At 37.1% G+C, this 20,901-nt stretch overlaps 1 protein-coding gene across 1 annotated transcript; it reads left to right on the forward strand.

Annotated features, from left to right (window-relative positions):
• Positions 1 to 821: 821 nt before the first annotated feature.
• LRAT (lecithin retinol acyltransferase) lies at positions 822 to 19,732 on the forward strand. The gene is made up of 5 exons (XM_058192124.1): positions 822 to 4,789; positions 5,182 to 5,273; positions 8,362 to 8,513; positions 9,777 to 10,452; positions 12,855 to 19,732. The coding sequence occupies exons 3-5, from the start codon at positions 8,449 to 8,451 to the stop codon at positions 13,005 to 13,007; spliced, it is 894 nt and encodes a 297-aa protein (XP_058048107.1). The 5' UTR covers positions 822 to 4,789; positions 5,182 to 5,273; positions 8,362 to 8,448; the 3' UTR covers positions 13,008 to 19,732.
• Positions 19,733 to 20,901: the final 1,169 nt, after the last annotated feature.

The raw sequence follows: 20,901 nt of genomic DNA on the forward strand, positions 1-20,901 counted from the left end.
AAAAGAAAGGACTTAAAAGAAAGGACCCCAAGTCCTTTGGTTACAGGTGTGTCCTGATTTACCAAAAAGTCTTCATCAGTGTCAGTGTCACACCTGATCAGGTCTGATGAAGCTTCGATCAGAGCTCTAACCTCCCCTCCGGATTTTGCATTTTCATTTCCTCTTTACCTTTAGAGCTGGTCACAACTTTATAAAGCATAATAGAAATCTTGCAACACAATTAAATAATAAAGGACACACAGACCCAGACATCTCAATTACAAAGCCCCCAAAATACATAAAAAATTAATCTATTGACCAAACCAATTTTCCAGCTGCCCCCCAAATGCTTGCTGCTATCGCTGCTACTACTAGGCCAATAAATCTCCTTTCCAAATGCAGCCTGTCTCAAAGTTTTCCTTGGTTTGCATTTCTCTCCCAGCTTGGAATAAGACACGGATCAGATTTAACTTCCAACATTAGTTTTTATCTAAGATTATATTTTCATTTGGTTTAAATTTAGAAATGTTCAACTGTTCTTTTGAACTAGTTCAAAAGGAAGAAAACATGCAAAAAATAATAATCTTGAGAATTATAGTTTATTCTTGTTACTCCTTCCATAAGAAAAGGCTGGAAAAGATTTTTTTTAAAAAAACATAAAAAGGGGGTTGGCGTAACTGTAACTACTGAGCCTATAACCAAGCCTGTAAAGATGTTAGAACAATTAATACAACAGTTAATACAAGCAACTTGAAGAAAATACCATGATTACAAACAGAATGTGGCTTTTAAAAAAAACACATAAAAAGGGGGTTGGCGTAACTGTAACTACTGAGCCTATAACCAAGCCTGTAAAGATGTTAGAACAATTAATACAACAGTTAATACAAGCAACTTGAAGAAAATACCATGATTACAAACAGAATGTGGCTTTTTAAAAAAATATTCCAGGTTGACTAGTTTGCATGTTCTTAAAAAGACTACTGTGTAATTTTTAGTGCTCCCATTCTGCTAATTATAGATTGTGGGTAATGTGAAACCATCTGTAACATTAATAGAAGCTGTAAGAAATAAAATTCTCGTTGTCCGTGCATGCCTTATAAGATTCATCTTGGCAATCAAAGCTTTTAGTCAAAATTCTTAATACTATCTATGTCAGTGATGGTAACCTTTTGTGGACTAAGTGCCCAAAGCATGACCAAACCCCCAAAATGCAATGCATGCGTGTTTCCCCTCCCCACGCACCCCATCCCCTGTGCATGTGCGTCAGAGACCTGAAGACCAGCTGGCTCGTGAGAGGCGCGCGCACATGCACAGCAAAGCTGAGCTGGGGCGACAACTCGTATGCCCACAGAGAGGGCACTGTGTGCCACCTCTGGCACAAGTGCCATAGGTTCGCATCACGGATCTATGTTTTCATCTATGTTTAATCTCAGAATTTACTTATGATATACTTTTGTTGTGGTGATTAGAGATTAAGTTTAACTACTATTTGGAACAGAAAACAAAGGCTCTGTATAAACAGTGAAAAAAGATTGGAAATCAATGTTTACTTTCACTAAGAATAAACTTAGTTTTTGTTTTCATCTGTTCTCCAGCTATATGTGCTAATAAAAATGCTATATTAAGTTGACTGCTAATGCTAAGCACTTTTTAAAATTTAGGGACTTCTGGTTGATATCACAGTGAGATCAGACATGAGGAATGGGTCACTGTGTTCCCATGTCAAGTTGTCCCCATTGGTGGGCTCCAAAAGGAGCCAAAGCCGCCCTTTAGGGGTGGTGAAGCAAAGAGGGGTGCCCTGTTGCAATTCTCCTGCCTGACCCAGGGTTCTTTTTCCCCCTCAGCTATGGTGAGGAGAAGATGTAGCCAAAAGATGGCTGCCACGAAGCTGGGATAACCGAGTTACAACTAAGACTGGTGCGGGAGTGAAGTAGATTAACAGTGACTGGAACTGAGGGAGAGGATTCCTTTTTACCTAAAACCTAACCCCAAGGAACAATTTAGAACTATTTGCTCAAAATTGCTTGTTAAAGTGGCGATTAAGCATTCTGAGAAAAATACCAGACCAAAAGGAAAAAACATAAAGAGAGAAAAACAATACATTTCTAAAAATACAGAAAATTGGACTCTTAAACTGGGAAGACATGGTAATGGGAAAGCATTTTGAAACACTGGAATTGTTTACTTAAAAAACTTATCCTGTTTCTATAATTGAATTACAATTAAAACTACAATCAAAATAACTAAAATTAAACTGATTAGTGGCAACACTGAAATTTAAGTTGAGAGTACCATCTGCTCTCAACTTAAATTTTCTTTGCTGACGAAAGGAAAATATACAAGTCTTGGAATACTTATATGAAGGATTGTGAAAATATTTACTGGATTATATCTAACTACCCCACGACTACTGGAGACTCAAAAATGAAAACAAGGGGGTTATTTAATTATAGTGACCCCTGAATGTTATGCTAGAAGATTGAACCTGTAAAGGAGACATAAAGAGGCTTTTGATAACTTCTGGGACTATTTAAATGGAACCAATTGATTTCCTATGGGATACAAAGAAATGTAATTAGTGTACTTCTTGAAGAGTAGTTTAGGTCTGAATAAATGGTTCTTGGACTATTGGACAAAAATGGGATTAAAAAAAAAACAAAATAAGATGCTTCATAAAAAAGAAATGAGTGGAACTTTGAAAGAGATGGCATTGATTTTCCAAAGCACAAAGAATATCATGGTAAAAGGATTTAAAGATGTTATGGAAAAAATGGAAAATACTATACGAGGGATGATGAGTAAAGATCTAGATACTCAGAAAAGGGAGGAGCTAACAGAAGGAATAGAGGAAAAGATAGAACCAAAGAACCAGCAAACAAAAGAAGAAGACAAGGAGGAGATAATAATAAAAATAACAGTGATTGATGAATTCAACCAGGGGGAAAATATTTTAAGAGAGTTGAAAAGAGAATTGGAGATACAGGAAGATACTTTTGAATGGGAGATAGGGGTTTGGGCAGATACTTTAAAAGCTAGGCAGTGGAAGAGGGTAGAGATGGGAGAAATACTTAGATTGAATAGCCAAGAAGTAGACGCAGACAGAAATAAAGATCCAAGAGACGAATATGGGAGGCAAGTCAAAAAAAGCATAGCAACTAAAGTACTGGAGCGGGCAAGAGACAATGGATAGAAAGGAAAGGGTTTCTCTTTTTTCTTTGATGTTTTGATTTGCTTTTCTTTTTCTCTTTTTTTCCCTTTTTTAGAATAGTGGCATGATTAGAAGTTAGTTAGAAATAAGAGAAGGAGGAAACATTTGGAAACTTTATATAATGGAATAAAAATAACAATAAAATGGGAAATCTAGAGATTGAATGATGGTATTACTAAGTACGTTTTAATAATATTGTGATTAGTATTGGAATAATATATTGAAACATTGAGCAATTAAATAATGAAAGAACATACTTTAGTATAAATGTGTATTACTATCAGAATTATATAGATTTGATGATTGTAAAGAATATGATTAGAATAATTTTGTATGTCTAAGTAATATTGGAATTGGTATTAAAATTGTGTATTAAACATTGAATAATGAAATAATGAATGATTGTATCTTAATACAAATAGATGTAAAGAGTGAAATATGGGAGGTAAGTTAAAAATGAACAGAATTCAAAGCACCAAAGTGAGTGAGAGATGTTGGATAGAAAGAAAACATCTTTTAATAAAAGGGTGACATGATTAAAAGTTAGAATAGTAGTAGAAATAAGAGAAAGGGGGAATATTAATATGTACATTTTTACATAATAAAATAAAAGCAGTAACAAGAGGGAAGGTTAGAAATTGAATGGTGGTATTATTTTATGTATGATCAAATAATATGGTAAGTGGCATTAGAGCAATATATTAAAACATGGAATAATTAAATAATGATAAACTACAACTTACTATAAATGTGTATTATTATTAGAAATATATAAGTTGGTTGAATGTAATAACTATGATTAATTTTACTAGTTTTATTTGTATTAGAATGTATGACACCCAAGTGTCACACTGTTCACGTATTGATATGTATATGTAAAATAAAATAAAAAAACTTGGGGGGGAGAGAAAAAAAGAAGATGCTATATTCAGTTTGTTGCTAATGCTACGCAGTTTTTAAAACACAGCAAACAAAATGCCATTCAGTGTTTCACATTGGCAGGGTGCAGAAACAGAATATTTATTTCAAGTTAGCGAATGAGCCCCAAGCAGGGAAGTGGGCTATTATACTCTTAAAACTTTTCTGGCAGAAATGTCTTCCATATTTTTGGAGACCCTTAGGACTGAATTCTAGCATATTATTTATTAAACAGTCCTTTTAAACCAATTCCTGAACTATTTCAAAATGGAATACAGGAAGGTAAGTACTGAGATTGTACTTTATAATGTTCAACTGCTTTCTGTTTTCTCTGAAGGGACTTTTGGATCAATTGGTTGAATGCAAGAAGTGACCACAGAATCATAAAACAAGCATGCATCTTAATTGCTCATTATATTTAATCATTGCTAGCTGTGTTGGCCACAACTGATATGCTGGTATGGACAATTTACCAGTCTTTGCTTTGCCTTCCCCCAACAGCCATTTGGTTAGCAGCTGCCTTACAGATCCTTAGCTGTGCTCCACATTTTGTTCCAAAGAACTCAGTATTTCCCCTCAGCATTTTCCACATCCTAATGCCAAGAATTTTACTTTCTAGGTCAAGTAAAAAATCTGGCTAGATGTCCCCTGCATTCCAGGTAGACAGGGAAGAGGTACCAGGTATGGCTTGCTTAGCTGGTTAAGGTCCTGATGCGCCACTGTAAACTTATGTCAGATGAGATTGTTGTAGAGTGGAAAAAGAACATACTGGATATTCAGCAACTGCAGGATGAGGCAGACAACTATGTAACGTCACAGAGACTGCCTTGCAGCTGCCTGATCTCATTTAGCCTCATCAGTGTGAGGATGACTTCAGTGGCCTATGACTGCTACCACTGTAGGCAGCGGTGCATCATAGGTTCTTGATGGAGACCTAGCTGGGCGGATAAGCAGCTGTCACCAACAACATACTATAAACTATCATTGCCAAATATGAACAATCAGAAAGTAGCTACACAGTCCATTAAGTAATAGGTGTCCTAACACAGGTAGAATACTGTCTTTGTCTGCAGGGACAGAAAGAATTCAAGATGCAGGCGCCGCAAAGTGATGGAGTTGCAAACTTCATGTTCCCAATGAATTTCTGTGGTCTGGTGAACCTCAGGTAAGGAATTGATCACAAACATCTCAAGCTATCAGTCTCTACTACCACTAGCAAGAAAGGTCTCCAAATCCAACCTCATAGGTACATCCAAAGCCACCAGAGACATTTTGCTGTTCATGGACTTGGCAGTGCATGCTGTAGATGGACAGGGCAGTGCACTGATACTGGCATAATAGTTTTTACTATTTTAAATTGGGTTTTATTGTTTTAGGGTTTTTAAATTTTTAAATTTTAATGTCGGCCTTTTGGCAATTTGCTTCGTTTTAAATTCTGGTTTTAATTGTATATATATTGAGTTTTATCCTGGCTGTACACCGCCCTGAGTCCTTCGGGAGAAGGGCGATATAAAAATTTAATAAATAATAAAATAATAATAATAATTCCAGATCCACTTTCAGTGGGAATGTAGCTTGCCAGCAATACTGTCAATTCAAGTGCTAGAATAGCCAGGTGCCATAGTCAAATACTTATTTGAAAGAATGGTCATGGCGTCCCTCAAAATCCATCCCACCTCATCCCATAATGTATTTCCCATAATACATTCAGGGTGGTTATCATGGATTGGAAGAGCACCACTATGCCAGAAGAACCTGTTGAAATACACATCAGATCAACAGCAAAACATCAGAGTTTTGTATAACTTAGACATGATAGAAATCTGCTGCAACTTTGAATATGCAAGCTAAGCCAATGCCACAATCAATAAATGGAAATGCAATATACTGTTCGTATAAAATATTCAGCATTACTTTTGGCCATTGATTAGATTGTCATGTCAAACTGAGATCACCTGCTTCCACTGGTATTCCCTGATTTACCTTGAGTTAGCTTGTCTGAATATCTGTATAAAATGCTTTGCTCAGAATTTCTATAGTATCATCATTGTTTCACTTGGAATTTATCTGCCCATACAAGGAATGTCAAACCCTCCATTTGCCAGACTAGGTTTCTACATTTTGTCGGCTGGCAACTCGTGGGGATGGCCTGGGTTCTCCACCCCATCTACTAAACCCCAGCACTATGGACTCAGAAGCGTGCCAATCTTCTGGCACCTCATCTACTAAACCCCAGCACTAAGAACTCAGAAGCGTGCCAATACAAAATGTGCATGGTTTGATATTGCTCCTAAGTAGAAGCAGTCCCTGTTCCTATTGCCCATATTGCATTCTCTGTTGCAATATTCCTGGCTTGGGAAGAGGGGGAGTTGTAGGCAAGAAAACAATGTTCAAATAACTGCTGATTCCATGAAGTCTGAGACGGAAAGCCTGACATAGAAGATCTATATATAGCACTGTGATTAAGAAAAATAAATAGAGGGCTGCCTTATATATTTGAATTCTTGAATCATATTTGCATGAGATTCTGCTGGGGCCCAACTAAATATTTTGTCAGCACTTTAACTAATGTTTTATCAGAACAAATACTATATCTAGTTTCATGAGTGAGGATAATGTTCATTTGCTGTTTAGGAATTGGTATTGGTTTGAGTAGGTCTCCATGGGCTTTAGTGGAGAATAATTCTCTATTAGAGGCATAGTGGAACCTAAAAATTCAGCAATAAATGGAAGAATTAGTCCAAATTAATACTGAAACTGGCTCTCTGTGTTCCTCACAATGAAGGAATTATGTAGCAATGAAGGAGAGTTGAGACACAAACCTGTTGTCTTTTGAGCAGCCTGAATCTCTGTCATGGCAATTGGGTTTTATTATCCTTCATGTCTGCTGGAAACAGAAAGGAGCTGGCTTATGGCATGTGAAGAGTGCCACTCTCCATACACCATATCATGGTGTGAAGTGCATGCATGCTGATCCATTTGTTCAGTGTCTTAGCATCAGATCACTGTCTCCATGTGAAACAGCAGCCTGGCTCAATAGAGGAGAAAAAGAAAAAGGTGAAAGGCTGAGATACATCTTGGCTTTCTGCCTCCACTTGGTGGCACAGGGCAATTTAATATAAGCATTCTTACTTTGGCTAGAAAATATCCAAAGGGAATGCTTTGATGTGGGCTTGGCAGAAACTTGGGAGCAGAACGCCTATATTGTCTGGTGGCATAGAATAGAAAGGGCTTAGCATGCCATGTGGTAGCACAGTTCAGCAGGAGTATTGAGTTGGTGTGAATACCTGTGGTTTTATACTCACAGTATGGATAGCTGCACCACCCACAGCCTCTTCATAGCTTGGAATCATGGGAACTGATAGCAAGCAGGGGCTTGCCATTGTGCTCACAAAGGAATCTATAGAAGTGCTCCTTGATAAAGTATATGACTTTGATAATGATAATGAATCATTTGCAGGTATTACTTGGCGGTGTTGTTAATCATCTTTCACAACCAATTTCATCTCTCCCTTCCCACCACCCAAAGTCCAGATATTATATGTCTCTGAGAGCCATAAGGGAGAAGCAGCATTAGTTTACTGTTGGAGCTGAATATTAATTATCAGTAGAAAGATAGCCAGTGTGTGCATTCTGCAGTCAAATATTCTGGCAGTAGTGCAGTCTGATGTAAGGCAAGAAATGGCCTCCAGCATCTCTCATTTAGTTCCAGAAGATATTGAAAGGAGGGTGAATAACAGGAATCCAACAAGCTCCATCCACAATTTGAGTATTGATCACTAGGGCAGCATATTAGGAGATTCCGAGACTTGTCTGGCCAAATATGTATTAAGAATGCTACTGGGCTGCTTGGCCATCCATCCAAAAGTGAGAGAAACCCTTAAAAAACGAACATATTGTCTTTTAACAGATCATTCATGATAAATTCAACTCCTCCCACAGAAGCCAAATCTTGCTTGCTCATCTGTAAACAAGATAGAGTGGTGCCAGATTAATTCTGCTCTCCTTTAAATTGTTTTAAAGAGGTCTTACATTATGTAAATACAATAAATGTCATACAATTTAAAAAGAGCCTGCCTCTTTCTCTCTCTCTCTCTCTCTCTTTCTCTCTTCCCCCAAGTATTTGAATGAAGAAAAAAAAGAACACCGCCCCTTTCCTTTGTCCTGCCCCCTTCTTCCTTCAGGTTCTCGGGAAAGACTTTTATACTTCTCTCTCTCTCTCTTTTTCTCTCACCCCCCCCCCCCGCCAAAAGACTGAATTGGGAGACTTGACGAACTAAACAAAGCAAGCCTGGCTGACAGGAGCGGTCTAAGAAAAAAGCCACAGGCTGATTGTGAGAATGAGGGGACTGTGCACTGTGGCGTCTCCCCCTCTTCCAGAATCTCAATCCTTGATGTTTTCCAGGTAAGATGAATGGCCCCATCATCAGCATTTCCAGCCCCCAGGGCAGCTGAAGAGATCCTCTTGCCATAAACCTCAGCTGAGAGCCAGGCTGGGGGTGGAGGGCAGAAGCTTTCAATGATCCAGTACAGCTTTTTTTGACAAGACTGAGACTTTTGCATAATTAGATCAACATGCGATCCACTTAGAAACATCGATTTTACTATGAATGGATGATGGTAAATATCAGATTTTCCCATATATCACCCTGAAGCTTAAGATAAGAGTTCTTAGACTAAGCAACAAGTCCCAACCCATGTGCATTAACATATGCCTTGAACATTTTATCAGCAACTGCAAAAAATCTGGAGTTACACCATGGCATAGAAAGATTCAGATCCTATACGTATAAACAATCTAGCAAATCCATGGATAGCTTATTGTTAAGGACTACTTTAAGATTGTATATATTTGGAGTTATCTATATCTTTAATTATATATTTATAGCAAGTCTGCTTTTGGTTTTGTAGTAAAAACTGGTTGTCTTGAATATCATGAAAAAGGACCCATGTCTAGTTTTCATGCAACCTACGTATAATGATTTTACCTAATACTAGTATTTTTTTCCCCAAAATTAAGACTGCAGACCTAAATGTTCTCACTGGAGAGTAAATATCAGCCACATACATTTTCAAATAAATTCCTCTGAAATTAATTTTATGTATTATATCGTAATTCTTCATTGCTGTTTTATTGTTTATTTGCAAGTAAGTTCCAATGAGTCCAACGTTTACTCCCCATGAAATATGCACTGGGTTCTACCAAGGTTTATAAATATTTTCCTCAAATGATTTCAGATGATGAGCTCATAAATCATAATGCAGCATTTACATCAAAAGCTGTTATTATTATTATTATTTTGGCATGCCTGACATACATCTTTGTCAATGATCAAATAATTCATTTAATCAGCACTTTCAAAAGTGGAAAAAACAAATGATTTGGGTAGGTAATTTTGTTGTTAAATAACCAACAAATAATAAGGATTCCTATAAAAACTCAGTGAGAGCAATCAGTGGAACAACTTGCCTTCAGAAGTTGTGGGTTCTCCATTACTGGAGGCTTTCAAAAAGTGAGTGGACAACCATTTGTCTGAAATGGTATAAGGTCACTTGCTTGAGCAGGGATTTGGACTAGAACAGCTCCATAGTCCCTTCCAACTCTGTTATTCAATGTTCTATATTCTAAAACTTTTCAAATAAAGAGCCACTTTATTTTACTCCACAGGAACTGCCCACTTGCCTGTCTACCAATCAAAACAGATTCAGTGTGTGGGATGGCCCAACTTGCCATACTAAAAAGGGACCAAACCAGAATAAATCAGGAGCAGCTCGTGCAGCAAGAAAAAAAAACCATGAAAAACCCAATGTATGAAATAGTATCCCTGTTACTGGAAAAGTTGCTACTTCTTGCCAACTTTAAAGTTCTTCAAACAGGTTCCAATGGAGAGAAGGAGAAGAAAAAAAACCATGTATGTTGTTATGACTCTTCCTATTTCAAACCAGGAGATTTGCTAGAAGTGCCTCGCACTCTCTTCATTCATTTTGGCATTTATTTGGGAGATAACCAAGTAGCACATCTTATGCCAGACATTCTGCCTGCTTTCACTAAGGACCAGAAGTTGATCCAGAAAGTAGTGACTAATAAAAGACTTATCTTGGGGGTCATCACAAAAATGGCAAGGATCCGCGTGGACACAGTGGAGGACTTTGCTTATGGAGGCTCCATTCTGGTGAACAATATGGATTTGTTTTTTAAAAATTGTATTCTTTGTAATGATGAAGTGGTCCTTAGAGCAAAAAGGCTAGTAGGCACAACTGAATACAGCTTACTCTGGAACAATTGTGAACATTTTGTGACCTTCTGCAGATATGGCTCTCCAGTCAGCTTCCAAACAACCAAGGTAAACTGTCATTGTCCAAATATCCTCTGACAAGTGGGGGCTATATACTTGTTTTGAATTATGATGTGTTAGAAAGGGGAAGACCAAGTAGCTTATGCTTATAAACATTATAATGTTTATTTTAAAAGCACTTTTTCCTAGACATTTTTGTTTAAAACAGAGGTTTGTCTAGGAATTTGGAGTGGGTGGATGGGGGGGGGGAACACCTTTAGTAACTGATATCTACCTAGACTGGCTTAAAAATGGATCATAGAAGTCTAGAACATTTTACATTACCTATTAGATTCAAGTCCCAGTTTTCTTTGCTTTTCCAAGAGACTAATATATGGATAGCCACCAATGTTCTATGAAGTGGGCAGAACTGAGTTGATGCTGCCAAGGAAGCACAAAGATACTGGTGTAACTTTAACTCTTCAATGTCCTTATCTGAATACAGACCCAGGAAGAGAGTTATTCTGTTCATGGTATGTTAATTGGAGTATCTTCTGCTGAAGTGTAAGTCACTTCTGACTTCACAACTGGAAAAGTGAATAGTACAAAATTGCAGTTACTTTTATAAGAGTATCTCTATTTACAGTTTAGCAATATATTATACCTCTTGCTGAATATTGGCAATTCATTACTTTAAACACTCTGGTCTCCTCCCTTCTCTTAGATCAAAGATTTATTTATTTGTTTGTTTATTATGAAATTTATTTGCTGCCCTTCTCATGCCAAAATTTATTGCAAGGGGCAAACCATTTCAGAAAAGATAGTTTCAAAATCTTAATGGTATGTAGGATTTGTTGTTTTAGAAGGCAAGAGGTTTGATTCTTGTTAAATGGAAAGGTGCTTCTAAAACAGCAAATCCTAGCTTTGAATTTACATTTGAATCTTAATCTAGCTCATGTTTTAACTAGCTTTCTTAATATTAATTCCTTAAGTCTGTGCAGTAATGAAGTAGGTTTTAGAAATGTAACAGTTTAAAAGTCCACCTTTTCTACAAAAATAAATTTAAGGGTTTGTTCATTTATTTCCTATTGTGCCACAATTATTCCTATATGATATCTCTAAACTTAATGTGCAAATAAAATTCTACCGAGAATGTTTTATTAAAATATTAAGAGCAAAATTGATCTCTTCCCACACTGTACCCCAAAATGAAGGAAAGGCATGCTTGTGCAGGGATGTGGCAGGAAAATCTTGAAATTGTTCTATATTTAAGTCAGAAGCAAATAATTTCTTTTAATGGGAATAGTGTTTCCGTGAAGGTAATTAGAACACATATCCACATCTGTGAGAATCACTTAAAATATTAAATTTGAGGAAAAGACTATTAAAGACGTTTAGATTTGCCATGTTTCTATGAATTCAGAGGAAATAATATTTAGTACCTTTTTATTTATATTATTTTATTTATTTATTATTTATTTATTATTTATTATTATTTATTTTATATTATATTATTATTATTATATTATTTATATTATATTTTTATTTATATTTACCTTTTTAGAAGAAACAGTTGTTTTTATGTTGGTTACATTTTTGAATTAAAAAGGAAGGAGGTATGGGAAAGCACCACCCAGTGTTTTTTCACTGGTAAACTAGCAAAAGCCCACTGGTAAGTAGATGCCAGGAATATAATCCAATTAACTGGAAAACTAGGCTAATTTGGGAAGTCAGAATCTCAGAACCAAGATGAGCAGTACTGGCAGTTGAAATGGCAACCCTCTAGGAAAGCAACATCTCTTCTGCCCTGCATTCAAAACTTTGGGTGAAGAAACAAGAAATTATTATCTATTGTCCCTAAGGAGGAAGAAAATACAAGAGAAGTTCTCTTTCATCTTTTCATATTAAAAACAAAATCCATAACTTGGTTTGGAAAACAAGCCTGACAAGGAAACATATGCTGCCACTTAGTCTTGAGAGCTAAAATGCCCTTCCAATATTCAAATAGTAAAAGCAAGGCCCAAGTTAAACATTAACATGAAGCCATGGCTTCCAATGTGAATTTGAAACTACCAAAATTCTAGACACCTGGAAACATAACTGCTGGAAAGGAATATACTGGCCAGTGAAGACATAGATTAGTTGGCAAAAATGAGCTAAAACTCACAAGAACATTAAAAGAAAGATTTCTACCATTCCATTTCCAAGGGGAAAAAAATTAGACTACAGTTCAGTTTTAGACTACAGTACAATCCCTTATTACGTATGTTGGCTAGAACTGATAGGAAAAGCTTACAGTGCATGTATTGTTTCAATTCTACAGGTTTATGCAGGACTTCAACCTGCACATTCAGATACTTGCATGGAAGTCATACTAAACAAATCATGAAACAAGTATTAAAAATTTCCTTCCATGCAAGGAAAGGAACATGTTTATTTTTTTATTCTAAAGTCTTCTACTATCTTTGCAGTTCTGTGAAACCGTGAAGATGATCATTCGAGACCAGAGAAGTGTACTTGTTTCGGCACTGCTGGGACTGATTTCTATACTTTATCTGGGTCTGGGACCTTCTACTACTCTTCCTACTATCATCATTCCATTTATGCTGTGGATGGCTGGTTAATGAATCCACATGCCCTATCGCTTACTGGCTACTAGATGACCCATGGCCTATTGAATCCTCTTTCCAGAGATATTTCACTAATATCTAATAGCTAATTGAAGAAATAGAATGACCAGGGATGGGGGGAAAAAGAAGTGGGAGCAAAAGCAACTTCTGGCTTCCTCATTGACTTTGCTTGTGGGAAGCCATCAGGAAGTGTCCAAAATCACAATCATATGACCAGCACTGCAACAGCCACAAGTTGATGAATACAATGAAGAGCTTTAAAATGGATTTTCTGCACATTGTTCAAATTAGAAAATTTGAAGAACGTTGCTTCAAGAATAGTTGCTTCAAAAATGGTTGCTCTATGATGCAACATTTTGGTCAATTGACGGTTACAAATAGACAAGACAGGAGAGTTTTAGTAGTATCTAGATTGTAAATAGAATGTATAATGTATTTATGAAAGCTCAAATTAACAATACTATACAGTGAAGAAAATATGGAATGATTAACATGCAGCATATAGAATACAGTAAATAAACACTAACTTGTAAATTAAGCTACTGGGTTTTGTGGGAAAAAAATTCCAAGCAATTTCAAGGATGACCATATTGGGTTTATTCCCAAGGAAAGATGTCTAAACTGCAGTTTTACACTCAGTAGTACATTTTAGAAAACTTAATGATGGTGATCTCCCAAGTAAATTTGCATAATTTCAAAGTGAATAAGTAAAATTATCAGTGACATTCTCTTCGATATGGGAATGTTTTAGTATTCAGATAGTACAAAGCAATGTACAGTTTGTTCAACAACTGCTCTTCTGCTTTGCATCTTTATTTAATTTCCCTAAGTTTACATTCACTAATTGTATTTTCATTTAAATGGCATAACTGTATCCTGCTTGGACTTGAGATGAACAAAATATTTGCACCAGAATTGTCTTTGGTATTCCCTGCTAATGAAATCCAATATAAATCAGTCCAATGGGCTTCTGTAGTCTCAAGATAAGTGACAAGCAAACTAGTGAAAAGGACATGTGCAGCTATCTCCTTTTGGATTTCTTTCCCACACTATAGACAAATAATTTTGTTTAGAATACTACGGCACACTTCCTCTGATTTTGCAAGTTGCATATTTGCCATCATGGCAACAAGCATTAATTTATGTCCAATTAACATTCATATAGTCAGGCTGCACATGTTACTAATGTATATCTTTTTCAGATTTACAATTTTCTTTGCTCCCTGTTTTGAGACATTTCTAACTGTATTGAGACATCAGAAATGTAATAATTTAATGATATTCTCTAAATAGAGGTATTTTACATTTCAGTAAAATGAGTTAATTTCCATGCTATTTCTACAATTTCTTCACATCCCATTATTAAATGTCTTTATGGTACAGAGTCAAAGAAAAACAAACAAGCATATGATGTTTTAAATTTTAACATAAGATTATGTATATTTTTGCCTTTTTAAAATCTTACTTCATTGGGCTGCAGACATGCAGCATTTTTATATAATTCCTGTCATCTGTGAAGGTGCTGGTAACTGCCTAAATAATTCTAATAAATCACCTGCTTTTCTGATGTTCAAAGAAATAGAATGGTAGGTAGTATGTGACATACATTTATACTCATTGCTCCTGTTGGAAACTGAATGAAGTTCCTGCTTTGTGATTGTGGTCTCAGATCCTACAAATTACAACAACACCATAGGTTGCACTATGAGTTGCTTGGTATGGGTAAAGCTACTTAGAACTATCAAAAGTGAAATGTTTTTTGGTTGTATAATTAATTCATATGCCACAGATAGACATCCATCAAAACAGCTAATAGTCCAAAGATATCCTCAGATTCCTAATAACAACTAATGAAAAATACACTTGACAGCCTCAATGTTTGTTTCCAAAAGAGTAGCTACTTTACAAATATAGTGCTTAGGCCCTCTTCGTGAAATGTATGCATTAGAAGTTCAGAAGGTATATATTTTTATGAATTTTACAGTGCAATGTTTTCCCTAAAGCATAAGATACATCATAACCATGTTGTATTTTGAACATGTACAAATACCTATTTGAACATGAGACCAATATGTTAATATTTTTAAAAAGTGGTTCATGAGAATCCAGTGAGAAATTATTGGTGTGCTTGCAACTCTGCTGCCTGTACATAAACCCAACCTATGTCTATGGAGGACATTTTAAAGATACAGTTCTAACAACTTCTACTTGTATGTTGCTCTTTTTACATGGTTGCATGGGGGGGTCTGGAACAGAATACAGATAGTCCTCAATTTATGACCATAATTGAGTCCAAAATTTATGTTGCTGAGTGAGAAATTTGTTAAGTGAATTTTGCCCGATATGACCTTTTTTGCCACATTTGTTAAGTAATTCACTGCAGTTGCTAAATTAGTAACATGGTTGTTAAGTGAATCTCATTTCCCGATTGACTTTGCTTGTCAGAAGATCACAAAAGGTGGTCACATGACATCAGGACACTGCAACCATCATAAATGTGAGTTTTCAAGCAACCAAATGTAAATCATGTAACCATGGGGATGCTACAACAGTCATAACTATGAAAAATGGTCATAAGTCGCTTTCAGTGATGTTGTAACTTCGAACAGTCATTAAATGAACTGTTGTAAGTCAAGGACTTACTTGGAAAACCACACAGTACTGCAGGGGTTTGTATAATGGATACAGTTTTAAGTCGATTGATTATAGCTAGTTTAACTCGTTGCTCTCTTGGATATTATCCTCTTTCCCTCTTTACCCCAATTGCAAACCACCTATGGGAGAAGTTACAGTTTGGACAAGCTGAAAATAGTAGCCCAGCCATGTTGTGCTAACAGACAAGAGACTCCCTTTCCCTAGTGAAATTGTTCAAAAATTTATTTAGAAGAATTTGTGAAATGAACAGAAAATGTTGGCAAAGGTTGTGGGTATTAACAAACTCAATAGACACAAGGGTGAAGAAGAAGGCTGCTGTTCTGGAACATAAAGGAAAGCCGGACCTTTGTTTCCCAGACTCTATAAGCCTGTCATCTTCCAAATAAGATAAATGACCTCCATCAATAATCCTGGCAGTCCTTGGTGAAATAGGAGATCTCCTTGAGTCCCAAAACATACAATCCTCCAACATGGGAGAGAGAAAGGGAGCAAAGGAAGAGACATTTGTATGGATCTGACAGAGGTGCTTTTTTGTAAAATAAATTGCTCATTTGCACAATGCAAATCATTGCAAACTTTAGTCATGCTGTCCCAGATGATGGAATTAAAAGTAGTCACTGGGATCAATTTCTCAGCCAAAATGAAATCAAAATAATCATAAAGGAATGGTGATTTATCTTTCTTCTTCAACACACATTAGTGTCAGAACATAGTGCTTAACATTATCACTTATGTTCTTGATTTATTAAAAAAATACATTCTGTATATTAGTGAAAATTTAAGTTAACTAACAATTAGTCAGCCTTAACATGTAGTCCTAGACTAAATGACCACAACTTTAAATTATTAATTTTATGACAATTTTATGGTGTCATTAAATGAATCACCATGATTGTTAACTGAATTATGTGGTCATTAAGTGAATCTAGCTGTTTTAATTTTTGCTGAAAATTGGCAAAGAAGATTTAAATCGCAAGTTGCCAAATGCCTGAATTGCAATCACTTTACCATGAAGTTGGTAAGAGAGTTGTAAGCATGAGTACAGATTCTAAATTACTGTTTCTGAATCATCATTAAACAAACAGTGATTACATCAAAGACTACCTGTGAATTTAAAAGGTAAAAGATACATATACTGAAATCACTAAGCTTCTATTACGGGCAAAGCTAGTTCCAAAAGCTCTTCAAAACTTATTTGAAAACTTGACTTCATTTCCTATATACCGTGTTTCTTTAAAACTAAAATCGGGACTTATATTAATTTTTGTTCCAAAAGATACATTTGGGCTCATTTTCAGATGATGTGTTATTTTTTTTCATGTGCAACAGACATATCAAACACAGGGCCCATGGGCTGGATGGGCCCATATCTGGCCTGTGAGGCTGCCCTAGAGATGGCTAGGGACCAGCCCCTGCTGCCCCAGCCACGGCCCAGCCTGGCTAGGCACCCCTCCCAAGCGCACACACAGGAGGCACAAGTGCACAGGGGCTGACGGTGTCTAGCAGCAGCCCCAGTCCACTGGCCCGTTGGCCAGCGCACTCTGGGGCTGTGCAGCTCATGCAGCGCAGGTGAGTTCAAGTGCTGTGACAGCAGGGCTGGCCCCCCAAGCAGTTGGTGAAGGCCCACCATATGTGCCGCGCAGTGACCTGCCGACTCACTCCCACCTTTGCTTGCCCGCAGCCACAATTATCCAAAACCTTATGCTCCAAGGAGAACCTCTTCAAGAAAGTTTGAACCACTACCTCTTTCAAAGTGTAGACATAACTCCCTTACATGAAGAGGCTTTAACACAGCAGTCCCCAACCTTTGCAGCTTGGCAGCCTGGCTAGGGGGGGAGAGGGAAACCGGGCCATGTGAGTAATGGGCTGGCGCACACACTTGCGTGCGCAGCTCAACTTGCAAAATTGAGCTGCGCATGCATGTGCACAAGCATCAGTCTGCCACTCGCTGCTTGTGTGGCCCAGTTCCAAATAGGATACAGTCTGGTAGTGAGCTGCAGCCTGGGGGTTGAAGACCCCTGCTTATACACTCCCTGTACTGCCACATGGCTATTAAGAGCCACACTGCTCAAGAGCACCTTTACTAGCCTAAGAGTCACAAATACCCATCTTCAGGTTGCAAAAAATGAAACTGAGTTCATACACACTGATTAAAATTTAATAGGAACTCTTAAAACTATTATAACTATATAAAAACTATTAAAACTGTGTTCCGTGTGCCTTTGGCATTGAGTCATGCCGGCCACATGACCACGGAGATGTCTTCGGACAGCGCTGGCTCTTCGGCTTTTAAACGGAGATGAGCACCGCCCTCTAGAGTCGGCAACGACTAGCACGTACGTACAAGGGGAACCTTTACCTTTACCTATTAAAATGTTAATACAATTTAATACAAAGTACAAGAATTTTGTCATCTAATTTGACATGAAGACAGCCATTTTTTTCTTCAAAAATACAGTACAAATTTCTCTAGGTAGTTGAATGAATAGTAAGATGAATCCGCAGTTAAATTAGTTCTGAGCAGCCCAGCAAGCAGTAATTAGTAGCCATTTCACATATCTGTTTCTCTGATGATCTATTCTTTTTCCCCATGGCGGTGTCAGAAGAAGACCATTTATCACCATTTTGCTGTTGCATTAGACAGCCCAGGAAAAGGAAAACTGGAGCAAACCTATCAGTGTCAATTCACAATTTCTGTTTAGTTCTTCGCTAACAAACTGATAATAGGCAAGACCCACAGAAGGGAATCCTTCTTAATTAACTGCTCAAACAGCAGTTAATTAGGGAATTGGCCTTGCTTTGCCAGGAGTTTCAAAAAAACCTCCCAACAATCTCTAATACATCCTGGATAAGTCCCATTGTGGCAAGTGCCTTAAATTCTTTTCCACAACAACTTGCATGCCAATCTGACTGAGAGGGACAGGAGGAAGTATTACTACAGTAAACTCCCATCAAATTGAGGCTCAACAAATAGGAAAAAAGAGAATATATCTTTTTCAGTTTCTCCCCCATTCTCAAACCGTACTGTATATTGCAGTGGAATCCATAATTTAGAAATTAGGTTTCTTTTTCCTCCCTAATGAATGTTGTCTCAGAACATTTTCTCGGAATGAACATTAACATACTGAGGCAAATGGAAACAGGGCAAGTCCCATGTTAAACTTCTACTCTGCAGCATTCAGTATTGATTACTGTATAACATCCACATAATGCCTTACTCCTCACTTCAAATAGAGAGATACAGTATAAGACTTTAAGATGACCACTTATTCAGAATCCTTTGTCTCCCTTCATTCAGGTACTTATAACTTATAACATGTAGGATCAGACAGTACTAAACAGCCAAACCATGTCTATTGCCAGTCCAAAGGACTCCATATAGTCATCCCCACCAGATCTGAGGACAACAAAAAAAGAAAAGAAAAAGCTGGGGGTTTTTTGTCACATTTTACAGAAGCAGTCCAAAGGCATTGCCCACTAACAGTGGTCGGCTATTTATATAGCCCTCCATTCTGAAAACAGTTCCAACTGGGGCAAAGTTTGCTTTCACGGGGTGAAGCATGTCTGTCTTGCAAGAGTCCCAAGAATCCTTGCTACTATTTCATAGCAAAAGGGCTGGGCAGGGTACAGATGCCAAATGCTTTTACAATTATTTCTTTAAAAAGTTGTTACATTTTCTTTTTCTTTTTTTTTAAAAGCTTTCATTCTAAATGCAATGTGAGAAATAAAAGTGTTCCTCTTTCATGTACTGTGCACTCTAATAATAATAGCCTGTAAAAGTCCTTATTTTTAAAATTATTGTGTATGGATCAAAGGAATGTTGTAACCTCTGCTGCGTGCAGCTGTTTTGTAACTTGACTTTCAAACGTACTTAGTGTTGCTTTTTCCTTACATTAAACAAAATACATTACATTATAAAGCCAGTATTTATCTAATGACTTGATTCTCCTGGATGATTTTTAGTATGTGTGTAGATAGCAAAAGGGTTAAACACTGTAAAATACTGAATATAAAGTAGTTGTTATTTTTATAATTAAAGAACCCTCATGTATAATTAAATGAGAGTTGCTTCTCACTCTTGTGCAATTTTGTTTAATCAGAAATATGACCTTGTATTTAATTACTGGCTCAGAGCTATGGGTAGTATAGCAGCCACAAGCAACCTATAAATCTCAGATATATTATTTGCAACCATTGAAGCTTCAGAGACAGCCAGTTATTCTTTCTGGCCACTTAATTAGTGAGTTGATCAGGAACAGATAATTTCCATTTCTGACTCCAGAAAATCAGAGAATTTAAGCAGAATCTCTTTTCTTCAGCACTTCTCTCAAGATCTCTGGTATCTTAAAACAGTACTATCAATAGCAGAAAATTATTATTCCATTCCTGTCAGCTACAAGATTAGGTTGATCAGCTTGCTAGCAAGAAAGATATATAGCTGTGGTGGCGAACCTATGGCACGCGTGTCAGAGGCGGCATGCAGAGCCCTCTCTGTGGACACGCTCCCCGTCGCCAGCTGCTCTTCCAGGTTCCGCTGAGTGCCTGCTGAAGTCCCAAAACGGGAGTGCACGTTCCAGAACCCAAAAGAGATCAGCTGGCTGGTGCGCATGTACACCCGACCAGCTGTCCAGCGTGCATGTGTGCTGGAACCTGGAAGAGCATCTGGCCGCCACGTGCATGCACACCGGCCAGCTGCTCCCTCTCTGGTTCCGACCTCGCACGCATGCACTCCAGTTTTGGCACTCGGTGCCAAAAAGGTTAGCCATCACTGATATATAGCCTGTAACAGAAACCCGTACCAAGGATACAGAGAAAGTGGGATACCAGAAGAGGATGCCTCCTTTGTGCACTGCACTCTCTAATAAAAGAAATATCCACAGTAGCAAAGGCAACCAGGTACAGATTGGATATCAGTTCCCACAATTACCAGACAACGTTATCCATAGGTATGATGCCTATCATATATCATATATGTCATATAAAGTAATGCATAATGATATATTTCAACATAACTGGAAGGAACCAATGGGAGTCTTTGAAAAAAAAGTTGAAAAAAACCACTTTAAGAGAGTGCTTGATTGAATAGAAATAAGTGATAGTAAGTTGTCCTTGATCTAGATTCCACTTATAAAGAAAACAATTATTAAATTCAGACAGCATGATAAAATTCATCTTTTTATTTGTATCTATGTCTAAGGTAGAAAAATTCTTATTTTATAAATCATATCACTCA

Source organism: Ahaetulla prasina, chromosome 8 (assembly GCF_028640845.1).
Source record: "Ahaetulla prasina isolate Xishuangbanna chromosome 8, ASM2864084v1, whole genome shotgun sequence".
In the NCBI taxonomy this organism is placed as follows: Eukaryota; Metazoa; Chordata; class Lepidosauria; order Squamata; family Colubridae; genus Ahaetulla; species Ahaetulla prasina.

Bases quoted from the DNA above. Each gene is read 5' to 3' on its own strand.
- LRAT (XM_058192124.1), top strand. From the start codon at position 8,449: ATGAGGGGACTGTGCACTGTGGCGTCTCCCCCTCTTCCAGAATCTCAA. The intron at 8,514-9,776 runs GTAAGATGAATG...TTTACTCCACAG, and splicing joins CAATCCTTGATGTTTTCCAG to GAACTGCCCACTTGCCTGTC. The intron at 10,453-12,854 runs GTAAACTGTCAT...CTATCTTTGCAG, and splicing joins TCAGCTTCCAAACAACCAAG to TTCTGTGAAACCGTGAAGAT.